General features: G+C 40.3%; 1 protein-coding gene across 1 annotated transcript in view; it reads left to right on the top strand.

The window, feature by feature from the left end:
* Window positions 1-13,889, top strand: part of HEY2 (hes related family bHLH transcription factor with YRPW motif 2) — a 27,392-nt gene extending 13,503 nt beyond the window's left edge. Inside the window, exons 4-5 of the mRNA XM_018563808.1 lie at window positions 3,383-3,464; window positions 12,990-13,889. Of these exons, the coding sequence (XP_018419310.1) occupies window positions 3,383-3,464; window positions 12,990-13,657 (750 nt within the window). The 3' untranslated portion in view covers window positions 13,658-13,889. The remainder of the gene's footprint in view (window positions 1-3,382; window positions 3,465-12,989) is intronic.
* Window positions 13,890-14,207: the final 318 nt, after the last annotated feature.

Consider the following 14,207-nt stretch of genomic DNA (forward strand, 5'->3'; position numbering starts at 1 on the left):
TATATAGCGAATATTAACTTTATTACCAATTATCCAGTCATACGAAAAGCATCTGCACATGATTGGGTATGCAAAATAAACAGGAAGCAAATACTCACACGATTTCAAAATCTAATACCTGGCCCTGCTATACTTACAGAAAGAAACATCATCAAGCAGACACTTTTCAGCTGAAGAACAGAGTACTGTATAAGTGTCCATTTGGACCTCCATGTTCTTAAATCACTTTCCTTACTGTGAATCTGTCACAGAGCCAATCACATAACCCACATAATTAATATCATTTAAAAGGCAAGGTCCACCTTTCACAAAAAAATTAGCAATGCACTTATTCATAACAAAAAAAATAACATTTACTTATTTATTTTATTTGTTTGCATTGAAGCCTGCAAGCATTGCAACTGTGATCAGTGCATCATGGGTGCAATGCTCTGTCTCCTGCAGACTATTCCTCTCAGTCCCTGTCCAAGGTATGGACTTTCAGGCCTCTGTCATGTTTTTATTGCTGCCCCTGCTAGGACAGGAAGGGATGGGAAATCTCCCTAACAGGGACACAAATAAAAACTAAATCACATTTGTAGTAGAGTAAGGAAAGGTTAGATTCCTGTTACATTGTTTTTTTTTGTGCCTTCCAGTCCTGATGATGCTCACTGCCCCCCCCCCCACCTCCGTTTCTTGCACGGGCGTCACAGGGACAGGAAATGAGACACAATCCAATAGGATCAAAGTGAGGAATAAACATCTGAGAGAAATGTCAATCCTTCTGCACTATATCCAAAACTAAAAGAAAAGTAGTGATCTTTCCCAGTAAAAAGCCTACATCTGGCAAGTAATGTAGTTTACTGTTTTGTATTGAACAAAAGCAAATAATGGCCAGTGACTGTTTCTGGTCCTGAGGCTGTTTAAGCTTTAGCAGGCTTTGGGAGAAGTAAATGATAGAACGTTATCTAGTGGTGTGTGTGCAAAACATATTTGTCTTGTAAAGCATATGCAGGGTGCATCAATAGGTTTCAGAAATGGTGAATACCTTTAGTCCCAGTTACTAAATCCTTAACAGTGTTTAACCAACAGGAGACAGGCTCCTAATGTGAAGGAAGACATATCAGGCAAAAGACTGACATCCAGGGGTTGTATAGTGTAAGAAGAAGCAAGCCAAGTTTTAGCACAAACAGTCAAAAAACATAGACAGTCCGCAAGACACCCATAGAGTGTCTATGCAGTGTTTTGTTTTTTTCAGATTGGATCTTGGGCTTCTCCAGTTTACAAGATCCATGCAAATATTATTAGACTTCAAGGAGATATGTGGGAGGATGCCTGGCAGACCATCCAGGTCCCCCACAGGAGATCCACAATACCCCATGATAGTGGCCCTTGCAGTGAGTTCAGGAAGACACTAATAATTACTATGTATGGCTTGTCATCCTAAATTGGAAGCTCAGCAGGATAGACACTAATAATTACTATGTAAGGATGATGGGAATGAGTGTATGAAAAGGTTATATTCCAGTTTACCATATCCTCTGCATAGAACATTCAATGAGGGAGCACACTAAAATTTTAGTGGATTTATTATGTGGTATTTATATAACTTTTTAAAAATATTTTATGTTTTACCAGTTTATCCATACACATTAAATGAAGATGACAATGTCTTAATCGATGAGCATGAATGGATAGATTCAGCTACCAATAGTCTGTTCATCTAGGGGGAAAAAAGCAACCAGCTCCATTTTTTGTACATTTGACTACTACTATTTGTCCACTTAGATAAGCCAGTACCAGAGGTATCTGGTAGTTGATTTATTCTTAACCCTACAGACAATATGCAAGCTTGGGCAATCCTAGTTTGCATGTTTGTGACAACATCTGTATTAAAGAATAATCGGCATCCGTGACTACCCTCTGATATTGGAGAGAATTATTTCAGCACGCTGTATGTACACCCTAACAATGAACTTATCTTGTTTGCTCCTTTTTGATCTGTTCTACCATTTGAAGCATTTTAACAAATCTTAAAATGTACCACCTTTCACTGGTGCTAAGATAGCTCTGAATATTCTTACAAGCTCTGTGTGTCCAAACACCATGTATATATTCAACAATAAAAGCATAAACAAATAAAATACATTTTTATCAATTTGAGAGATAAAATTTCACTTACAATGAAGTAACGTGACCAGGGCATATCACCAGGCCTAATCATCCAGAGGAACACCAGGTCACGCCAACAGATGCTGAAACTCTCTCCTCAGAAGCTGGCAATAGGAGAGCGAATAAGCCAGGATGGATTCACTGAGGTGGACTTATGGATAAATACAACGCTGTCCCAAGTTTGTACAAAAAGGGGACTGCATTTGTATCCTCGGTGGGACATTCTACATACTTCTTACTAACAACTGACGTGTTTCAGGATCATGCCTCTTCTTCAGAGACTAAAAACTGACATGTTTCAGGACCATGCCTCTTCTTCAGAGACTAAGAACAAAAATGTGTCCGATCCAGAGCACTGCCTGAAACATCAGTTGTTAGTGAAGGTACTTTACTTACCAAGGATACAACTTCGATCCCCCTTTTTGTACAAACTTGGGATGACTTTGTATTCCTCTTCCTCTGGTTCTCCCAGTGTCCACCTCAGTGAATCCATCCTGGCTTATTCCTTTTGTAGGCTACTCAATTAGAGAGTTTCAGCAACTGTTTGCGTTCTTTTGGATGATTTGTCTTGGTGATATGGCCTGATCGAGATAGTTCACTGTAATTGCAATTTTAGCTTTCAAATTTATTAAAGTGGTTTTATCTGCACTATGCACTCTGTTTCTGCTTTTATTGATTCAAAGTATTGTGTTGTATATGATCAGTTGATTCTGCTAGAAGTCCAGCCAGCTCTGTACTTCCCGTGCTTTCTGTTGTCAGTTAGCTTTGTTCATTGCTCTCTCTATGGACTCTCCATGTTATGGAGAAGGGGAGATGTTTTATAGTCCTAACCCACTCATTGTACATTGAGTGTGTTATCATCATCCTCGTGTATCACTTGCCCGTCCCTTTTAGATTGTAAACCCTCACGGGCAGGGCCCTCCTTACCATCTTGTCTTGAATTGTATTGTGATTGTAATGTCTTCCTTATTGTCTAAAGCGCTGCACAAACTGTTGGCGCTATATAAATCCTGTATAATAATAATAGCACAGGGATTGTGATACTGGCTAGATCACCAGGAGAAAAAAAAGATGAGAAAGCCTGGAAAAGCTGTGATATATAACATTTTTGTTCTTGGTTTAGATATACTTTAAGGGTAGGCTTCTATTATTTATTTAAGACATATACAGCATTTGAGGATGTGGAGTGGTAATGAAAGCTAGCAAGTCTTTCTGTCTGTGTGTTTTTCAGGGATCGGCAAAGCTGGAGAAAGCTGAGATTCTGCAGATGACAGTGGACCATTTAAAGATGCTGCAGGCTACGGGAGGTAAAGGTAAGGCTTTTGCTGTCTGTACTCTTTACACTGTAAAATAGCATGGCAATCTAAGCAAACATCTCTTTGACAAGCGCTTGTAGGCGGATCCTGATAAAAGAGTCTCCTCTAAATCAATGCTAATGGTGGGACTGAACTCGTGGGAAAGAACGGCAGGCACAAAAGAAGCACTTGACCCTGGGCTTGTGTTTGCTTTCATAACACTGTGGGAGTAAAAGCTTCATTCACAGACAGTCCAGCCACAGATTTGTTTGGGGTTTGCAAAGACAGTGAAAATCTGTGCGCAGAGACAAAACAAACATACAAACATCAGAGAAAATAAACAGGAGGACAAGAGGCCTACAATTGTACACTGTAAAGGAGGAAGTGCAGGAGGGGAGCTCCTTTATTGCCCACACAGATTTGTGGGGCACAAAAAAGAGCGGGCTGTTGTATGAACACACGCACAATGACCATAAAGGAAATGGAGAGAGTAATTGTTCCTGTGCTTATCGCAGCGCGGAAATTCACTTCCTGGTGACTTTCTATGAGCAAGGAATTTCTCAGTCAAATTTCAGAACATTGATTGTATAGTCATTGTTCAGTGTTTCACTTGGAGGTTAACCCCTACACAAATGTAAACCAGCAGAGAAGTGCCATTCAGTTGGTTATGGTGTAAAGCTAACTATAGATATAAAATAACAGTGAAACAATGGAAAACCGATTCATTCAATCGACAGGAAGGCATGTTTATGGAGCTGATCTAATCAAACTAGAGAAAATAAGAACACAATTGAAATATTGCTAACAGAAACCAATCAGGATTCCGTTTAATCTTATGGATCCATTTCACAAGATTTCTAATTGGTAAAAAAGGTCAAGAATTCAAATTGTATCATAATTTTCTTTTTTCTATTTTTAATGTATCAACTCCTTCATGTCTAGTAGATAACTTCAATGCTGATCTCAAGTCATAGGTCAGTATGTTCAACACCAAATTCTGAAGGTAGCCACACACTGTTAGATTTCTCTTGTTCAGTCTTGTGGGCTAAACAGCATGGATAAAGGAATCCCTGCTGCTGGCTAGTCTATTCAGTCATGGTTTTGCCTAAGGAAGGGGATCATATGTGCTTATATGAACATGCGTCAATAAAAGACATGTTCTTCAGTAACTTTGGCGTGCCAGTGTCCTGTATATATATCTATATATATATTTTATTCAGCAGGTGCTGCTCCCAGGGATACTGAATACCCAAATCTGATTGGATGTAGGCACTGTTTGGCCAATAATTTTCCACCTGGCTCTTTGGTCAAACGTTGATTGAAAAATCTAATTTCTTCTAAGCGGGTGGTGCCAATAGAGTCCTCAGCATGATATTCACCCGATTCCTGCTGAATTGGCTAAAATTCAAATTGTAGATACCCAGCTAATTACCCTTTTTCAAGTGAATAGATTGGCAAGAGGGCCTGAGGAGGCAGGAGAAAAAACAGAAAGGTTGTCAGGAAGGTAGGAGCAGGATTGGAACAAAGCAGGCAGCTGTAAAGAGCACAAATACTTCAAGATTCAGGGAGTATTCTCTTTCCCTGTCCTACAAAAAAGTCAGTCTTAATCCTGAGAAACTCTCGCTCTGTCAGGTCTGTACAACCCGTGAAGGAGGACTGAAAGCAGATGACTATGTATTTATACTCCATCTACTTGCATTATCTATATTATCTACATCCATGTGGGTGGATCAGGCTACACATTTGGGTGACAGGACCAGTATTATAAAATCCTGCCTTAATCACTATTGTCCTCCCTGATAAGCTGTCATTGGCAGCATCCTTCTTTCTTCTACCTCCTTATTCACATCAATTTATAGGCTTTGTTATATATAATTTAATATTAATGTGTTATATAAATAGACACAGACATCAAACAGCACTTTAACATAGCAAGCCTTCATTCCTTTAGCTACATTATGTTGTCAAAGGTAAACAAAAACTAAATGCATGTTTATTCTATACCAGCTACTTACCCAGCTAGACCAAATTCCATATACTGCTGAATTAACATTGTTAGAAGATATGTGGGTTGACTGATCAATTGCATAGCAAGGAGACTGCATTCTCTGCGATGTCCCGTTAGTGTTTAAACGGCATTGTCAGTGACATATATGGTCTCTAATAAATAGGCGGACTGCATGTTTCAATGCTGTGGATAGTCTCTAGTGAATATGTTGAATGCATTCTCAATGACATCTGGTCTTTAATAAAAATGTGATGTGGCTGGTGTCTAGTGAATAGGTAGGATTGGTTTTCAGTGATATGTCTGGTCCCTAATGAATGAATAGACTGCAGTTTCAGTGGCATGTCTGGTCTCTGGTCAATGTGTAGACTGCAGTCTCAGTGCCATGTCTGGTCTCTGGTCAATGTGTAGACTGCAGTCTCAGTGACATGTGTGGTCTCTGGTCAATGTGTAGACTGCAGTCTCAGTGACATGTGTGGTCTCTGGTCAATGTGTAGACTGCAGTCTCAGTGACATGTCTGGTCTCTGGTCAATGTGTAGACTGCAGTCTCAGTGACATGGTCCCTAATGAATGAGTAGACTGCAATCACAGCAACATGTCTGGACTCTAGTGAATGAGTAGACTGCAGTCTCAGTGACATGTCTGGTGCCTTGTGAATGTGTAGACTGCAATCTCAGTAACATGTCTGGTCTCTAATGACTGCGTAGACTGCAGTCTCAGTGACATGTCTGGTCTCTAATGACTGCGTAGACTGCAGTCTCAGTGACATGTCTGGTCTCTAGTGAACGTGTAGACTGCAATCTCTGTGACATCTCTGGTCTCTAGTGAACGTGTAGACTGCAATCTCAGTGACATATCGGTTCTCTAGTAAATGTCTAGACTGCAGTCACAGTGACATGTCTGTTCTTTAATAAATGTGTAGACTGCAATCTTAGTGACATGTCTGGTCTCTAGTGAATGAACAGGTTGCATTATCAGTAGGGTTGCCACCTTTTCTTCAATTCAAACCCGAACACTCTAGCGCCACACATGGCAATTTTTTTTATTATGAGAATATAGAGGAGAGAGTGAGGAGAGTCAGCAAGGAGAAAGAGCAAGAAGAGACAGAGAGGGGAGGGAGTAAGGAGACTGGCTATAGAGGACTACAAATCCCAGCAATACATTATACAGCAATACAAGATAATATGAAGATACATACTTTGTGTTGTTCTGGGTTGGCGCCCTGATGCCTCCAGGTGTCTATGCAACTCTCAGGTGGGCTGTGTGACTCTCAGGTGTGCTTTGCGACTCTCAGGTGGGCTGTGCGGCTCTCAGATGGGCTGTGCGACACTCAGGAGGGCTGTGTGGCTCTCAGATGGGCTGTGCGACACTCAGGAGGGCTGTGCGACACTCAGGTGGACTGCGTGACTCTCAGATAGGCTGCCTGGGCTATGGTGTCTCACCAGGGGTCCGCAGGCGGGCAGCACGGTGTCAGAGAGCAGGAGGAGGAGGAGAAGGCGGCCGCATCTGCCTGAAAACCGGATCTTCCTCTGAGCTGTGGGCACCTGTAAACAGGCACAGGCTGCCCGCAGCTTAGATGAAGATCCAGTTTCAGGCAGATTAGGCTGCTCAATATCACACTTACCGTGGACCTTGGAAGCCGCATCTTTTAGGAATTTTAAAAGACTTTTATTTGAAGTGCCACCGTTTGACTTAAAAAATACATTTAAAAAAGTTTACAAACAAAAAAGCTGCTAACAAGCAGCAGTTTTCCTGAATAGTACACAGCATGTATTCAGATGCCTCCAAGCTGTACAAGTTTTTTTTACCCCTGAGTGTTTCATGCTCCTACTGTAAACTAGCATGTGCCAAAACACAGACACTAGTTTATCTGACAGTCAGAAAGGATGAGAGTCCACATCTCATAGGAGATAATGGCTGCAAATGACCCAGAGAAAAAGATTCTCTCAGCAAATGCAACCACATGCTCACCATAGGATGCAACTAAGTTGTCGTTTACATTCTCTCTATCCTGGAAGATCTTGCTGGCCAGGACCCGGGTGTTGCTCAGAGAAGGCGGCAGGTTCTCCTTGTCCACCAGGCTCAGGCTCTTCCTGGAGGACACATTCTCATTCACAGCTCCGAGAGGTTTGTGGGAAGCCAGCATGGTGACAGGAGTAGACGAGAGTGGGAAGATGAGGCAGCGGACACAGGCGAGAGGCGGTGACTGTGTACTGAGCAGGGGGAAGATCATCTGTTAGAAATTTTAAAGCCGGTGTTGGCACTGAGTGTCTTGTGTCCGGGTGCCTGCAGGCTGGACACCCGGACACAAGACTCCAAAACCGGACTGGTTGGGTGCAAACCAGACGTGTGGCAACCCTAATTCCCGGGGATGTTAGCAGTCATAGGTAAATGAATAGGCTGCTTTCTTTGAGATGTCATTAGTCTATAGAGAATCGATAGTCTGTGTTCTCTGTGGTATCTCTGGTCTCTAGTGAATGGATGGGCGGTGTTCTTAGTGATGTCAGCAATAACAAGTAAATAGATTGGCTGCTTTCATAGTGATGTCACGGAAATGCAGAATCTAGCACCAGTATTATAAATCATGCTTATCTCCCTTCTTCTTTTCATTTTTACAGACCATAATAATAATAAGCAAACTTGAATGTCATCAGGTAGTGGCAGTCTGAATCCTGAACAGAAAAAAAATTTCAGTCAGCTTAATTGATGACATTACTGGCCAGCCACTTACAGGGGAACAGTCAGTCAGGTTATAAAATACATCTAATTTCCTATTGTTCCTCTGATAAGTTAGTGGCAGGTTACATGCTTCTGGTTCCATGTTACTTTTCCCCTTTTCCATTGACGTAAATTTGTAAGGTTGAGAGAACTGGCGTTACTGAGGCAGTATTCAGCACTTGGCAGATAGCTTGTCCTGAGGGCAGTGAGTTCATGCATGTAGGAACAACCACCTTGGAAGTCTATAGACAAGCAGAGATTTTCTTGGTCACTGTACTAATAGCTGATAGAGTGTTAAAATTACTGATAGAGTCCTTGTAATAAGGCATGAAAGGAGAAGTGACTATGTGCAACATACAGCATCTTAAAACAAGGAATCCAGTGTAATTTTTTTTATCAATTAGGAACAGTCAGTGTGGTCAAACATTTATGATTAATGATTTGTTTGTGCACTTATCTGGCAACCACAATAACTCCTGTGATGCCAGGGTGCTAAATTAGTGCTAAATGGCCAGATCCGCTTCAGTTTGTTTGTTTGCTTACATGTACAGTATGTCCAACGTGTTCACTGATCCTAAAACTAAGCATTTTAGTTGAGCACATCAGAGAGTGGAGATTGTTTTTTTTTCCCTTTAAAAACAGTAACATTCAGATATAACCCAGATAAACTTCCTCTTACCCCTTTCATTTTATTAAATTATTTCTGATCATGCTGTTCATTTTTTTAGTAGACGTTACCTTTCAGCATCCTGTATATAGGTAGTTATTTTAAGCATAGCTTATTATATAACATTAGTCCAGTTATATTATTACAGTGAAGAGGGACCATTTATTGTGAAGACAACATCAGTACCAAGATGACCTCAGTCCAGACTGAGGCTAAACATGAAACATGGTGCCTATATCCCTACAGTTTAAATTACTGGCAAAACCTTCCAAAAGCATGAGGTGGGATTTTCACTCTGCTTCCCATTGCTGTGAACATTGGAGTAACAAAATTACATTTTCTGATCTTTTCCACAGTTAAAATGTATATGCCACATTTGTTTGTGTTGAATAGGGGATGGCTTAGGTTTTTATTTCTGTCTTTGTCTTAGCTGGGAAGACTTGTTCTATTCGTGCTAGAGTCTGCTGTCACCAGGAATAAAGTTGGCCATACACCAAAACTAAAGTTGGCCATACACTCGATAGCATGGACGAGGAAATCCTCCCCGACGGGCTATTGTATTCTATACCTAATGTCAGAATACCTGAACAGTAAATACAGCTGATTGGCAGCTCCTTTGACAAAAGTTGATTAATAAATCAAATGGTAGGGGGGGTTTGAGGGGGTCACGCACTGCTTGAATTTTGGCCAAGTCAGCAAGACTCAGACACAATTGGAGCAATGTATGGCCTTATTAAAAGTGCAGGAAAACCTACAATTTTGAGATGTCAATGGAACTGAAATAGAAGGGAAATCCTCCAACTGTATCCTTTGCTTCAGTGACAACTAAAAGAGTTTGTTTCTTATGTTGGAGCAATTTCCTCTTCTCCATGTTGTGTCTCTGATGCAAAAAGTAAAGGAAAATGTCACCAGTGGGAAACGGTTGACAAATGGTTTAAACATTCCTTACTCTATTCAAAATAAGGAAAAAAGTTTTGTCATTAAATACACTTTAAACATATTGCACTTATAGACAAGAAGGCTCTGTACAGTTTGTGGGTATATAATATAGCTCAATTTATACGTATACTACATAATAACTTTATTATGACATTCTAAACACTGTAGAATGTTGGTAAACCATCTGGTACTCAAAGGTTAAAAATGATTTTGTCTGAAAATTGCTCTTCAAGAATAAAAGGCTCAGATTTCTGAAATGTAATATTCTCTTGCCTCAACCATCCATAATAACTCTGTGCATGAAAATGATTACTAAAGGGTCATATGTAATATATAAATATATGGTAGAAGAAATACAATTGTGTTACTTTCTTCCATAACTGCTTCATTAAAGCACACTTGAGTTGATTTGCTTGTAATTCACAGCCACAAGATTCTAAACATAGTAATGAAGGTGGGTAGCGCGACTAGGGAAAAATTGCATGTGTGTGTACATGTTTATTGCACGGGCGTTCTTTCCGTTAAACTTCGCTGATGAAGGAATGTCGGAGAAAGATGTTATTCGTTTACAGTTAAGTGACTAAATATGTCTGCTGTATAGCGCTGAGCAGATCATACATAAAAGTCCCTCAAACCATCAGGACTCAGAAATGGAGTAAATGTCAGTCTAGCAGAGAAAGAAGAGAGGGGATCACTTCAGAGGAGCCTTTAATCTTTGTGTGTGTGCGTGTGTTTGTGTGCAAGGCAGGGAGGGACACTGCGGATCAGCATTACCATGGGAAAGTGTCTCTGGAATGTCCCTACCCCACAATACAAGACGAGAGGCACCACCATACATTTTTTATGTTTGGGAAACTGATGTTCTTAATTTTTCTCTACTATATTATTTAATTTCAAGCATTGTGGCGTATTACATTACCAGAGTCTCTGACAGACGCTGTAATACCACAACACTGTCCTGTAGCCCTGTGTGTCTCCTTTCTTTCCCTTACATTATAACAGTGGACATGCTTTATAAGTAGACTGAGTTGATAATTGCATTTCTGTTCATACTTTACTGTATTGGTGACATGGCTTATTAACGTGTTAGGAATACAAAAATTCATGTTTCTGTTTAACCATGTCAGAAGTATCATTTAAGGTTCTCAGGACCAAAATATAATGTACCCAACAGGGACAGACATGCTATTTAAATTGACTCCTAACTCAGTAGTTACATTTTAAAAATGCATTCAAGTACCTTAAATGTTAACAAAAATTTAACTTATTTGTGTATCACTCGGCTGTAGATCCTCAAATCATCTCTGAATTTGTGTTGACACTGTCCTTCCTTCTGGAGGGTGGTTGCTTTTGTTCCCCATGGGCCCTCTGTGGGTTGTGAAGTAGCCACCGCTCAAAGCTTGCTCCAGTAACAGAATACCATTTCAATAGAAATTAGTAAACTTAATGTTAGATTGTAGTTCATCACGGGAGTGATGACTACTGTACAACACACACAGGAGAACAAAAGTAGGAAGGAAGCACAGTGTCAACGCCAATTCAGAGATGATTTGAGGATCTACAGCCGAGTGATACACAAATAAGATACATTTTTGTTAATAGTTAAGGTACTTGAATGCATTTTTAAGATTTAATTCCTGAGTTTAGTGTCACTTTAAGCAGTCTGTGCAGTTGCACAAGAGCTCTGTGGAATTTAAGGTGCCATTTATACTAGATGTGAGTCAAAGAGTTAATAAACACAAGCGCCAGCTCCAGTATCTGTGTAGACAATGTACTACACTCTCGAGGCAGCTCCCGATGGTTTAGGGCAACCACAAAACTGGAAAAAAAAACAAAAGCGCCTCCATCGTGTAAAACCGTTTTAATTTAACGATATAAAAGAAGTTAAAATCGTACTCACAAACAGATGGTGATATACAAGCATATAATAGGAATCAGCAAACGAAAATTGAGATCGTGTGTGTCCAAGTCAGATGGTTGCTGGAATCTCTCCCATTGTCACGGAGACTTGGACACTCAATTCTATTTAGCTGTCAATAAAAAAAAAAGTGAATACGTCTTTTTACTCAGCCTGTAGTTGAATGGGGAGGCCGAAAATTTATGACGGTCCTTTGATGATTTTGTCTACCACTAGTACCCTAATGTAATCAACTTCTCAGTGTTCACTGTCAGCACATATGCACTGCGGAAGAGCCAGATTGTCTCCTAATGCTGGCTTTCCCTCTTGCAGACTGTGCTGTGTATTAGATGAAGCTGGTACCAAGACACATGTGGTTCTAAACCCTAAAACAACAATGTACTATATTGCTGCTTACTAGTCCTTAGTTGTGATTTGTTGTGGGTTTTTTTCTTGCCTTTTTTTCCCCCCTTTAATTTCAGCTACTGCTTCTACCAGGAAAGCAACACGGTTCAGGTCATTGGGTGATAACAGTTACTCACCCTTCTGTATTGGGAAAACATAAGCAAGATAAAACTACGGAACGCCACCCCTCTCCTATTGTCTATAACTTGGAGAGGCGTGGTTCTTTAGTGTTCAGAGAACAATGTAATTGCTAACAGTTCAGCAAACATAGAGAGCCCAGGAAGTTTTCAGCTTATAATGTTTGTGGCAGGATCAACAGGTTTTTTTAAAAACTTATCAGATATATAATTTTTTTTTTAACATGTCTATGTAGAGTTAGCTATAAAGTGTAGGCAAACAGCTAAACACACTGTTGAAATACAGATGTGTCTTACATGACAAAAGATTTGTAATGATGAGCATCTACTTTTCATATCTAAGCAACCCAGCCAGACACTATAGACAAGACTGACTAGTTAATAAACAGACAGCAGGTCGCTGATTAGGTTGTCTCTAGTCTCCAATCAATAAGCTCAATCTGTTAAATTCATATCACTGTGCAACAAATTAAAGCCTGATTGGTTTACATTGCTGGTCCTTTTGCCATCTGAATGCTGATGTGCTGGGGATTACAGCAACCTGGCAGAGTAAACAGCTATTTAAAGCTATATAAACCCATCTCTGGGCAAAACATATTCAGTTTAAAAGGCACAAATACCCAATATGTTTTCTTTTCTTTTTTTTATCATAACTGTATTTGAACTCTTTTTTTACATCTATATTTTTTGTTATTTTAAAGGACAAGATTGTGTTGAATGAGCAATATATTGCAACTGTTATAAATAATCATTGTATCTGCATTTTGTTTGAAGGTTACTTTGATGCCCATGCCCTGGCTATGGACTTCATGAGCATTGGTTTTCGAGAATGCTTAACAGAAGTTGCAAGATATCTCAGCTCTGTTGAAGGCATGGACACATCTGATCCCCTCCGAGTGAGACTTGTTTCCCATCTTAGTACCTGTGCCTCACAAAGGGAAGCAGTAGCTATGACATCATCAATGACCCAACACCAGCACTCCCTGCACCCTCACCATTGGGCAACAGCTTTCCATCAACTCCCTGCAGCTATGCTGCAACAAAATGGATTCTCTTCATCTGACAGTATACCTTGCAGACTTTCCACAGCTACAGAGATGCCACCACAACATGGCTCTGCTCTTCTCACGGCCACATTTGCTCATGCAGATGCTGCTCTTAGAATGCCTTCTGTTGGTAGTGTTGCTTCCAGTGTTCCGCCTCTCTCTACCTCTTTGCTGTCACTTTCAGCTACAGTACATGCTGCAGCTGCTGCCGCAGCACAGGGCTTCCCTCTGTCATTTGCCGGAGCTTTCCCAATACTTCCACCGGGTGCAGCAGCAGCTATGGCAGCTTCTGCCATTTCTTCACCCCTGTCTTCCGCATCCAGTCCACGGCAAGCAAGTGCCAGTACAAACAATAAGCCATATCGACCATGGGGGACTGAAGTAGGGGCATTTTAACAAGCAGCTATTTAAAAGAACTGGTTTAAAAGAACTATCATGTGCAGGAACAATGTCCTTGGTTACAATAAAATGTTATGTCTGAACTATACAGATGACCTGTGGACTTAGAAAAATACATAATCTAATTTTATATTTTTGTTGCTTCTAGAAGGTAAATATCAATTGTATTATACCATCTAAGGCAAATGTATGGGGTTCTCAGCCCTAGTCTGATGTCTGTTTCATTTTCCATTTGCATAACTTCGGATTAGTTGATCAGTGTTATCTACCATAGAGAGTATGGAAGACAAAGGATAAAAAATAACCATTTACAGTTTGTCTTACAATTTCTTTGTGCAGGTTTGAGAGCAAAAGAAGACATTTGCTATTGTTAACATCTATTTTGATCCCGTTTCTGATCTTCCCCAGTGATTCAGAAGGATAGAGCTGGTCATTCTGCTCTTTGTCAATAATAGTAAATTAAAACGCGCTGAGTTCAAGATATTTATTCAATCACTTTTTAATCACTTCTGTTCTATTGAAAGCAGGAACGTCAGTCTCCTGACAT

This window comes from Nanorana parkeri, unplaced genomic scaffold (genome assembly GCF_000935625.1).
Source record: "Nanorana parkeri isolate BGI_ZX_2015 unplaced genomic scaffold, ASM93562v1 scaffold699, whole genome shotgun sequence".
NCBI classification, from domain to species: Eukaryota; Metazoa; Chordata; class Amphibia; order Anura; family Dicroglossidae; genus Nanorana; species Nanorana parkeri.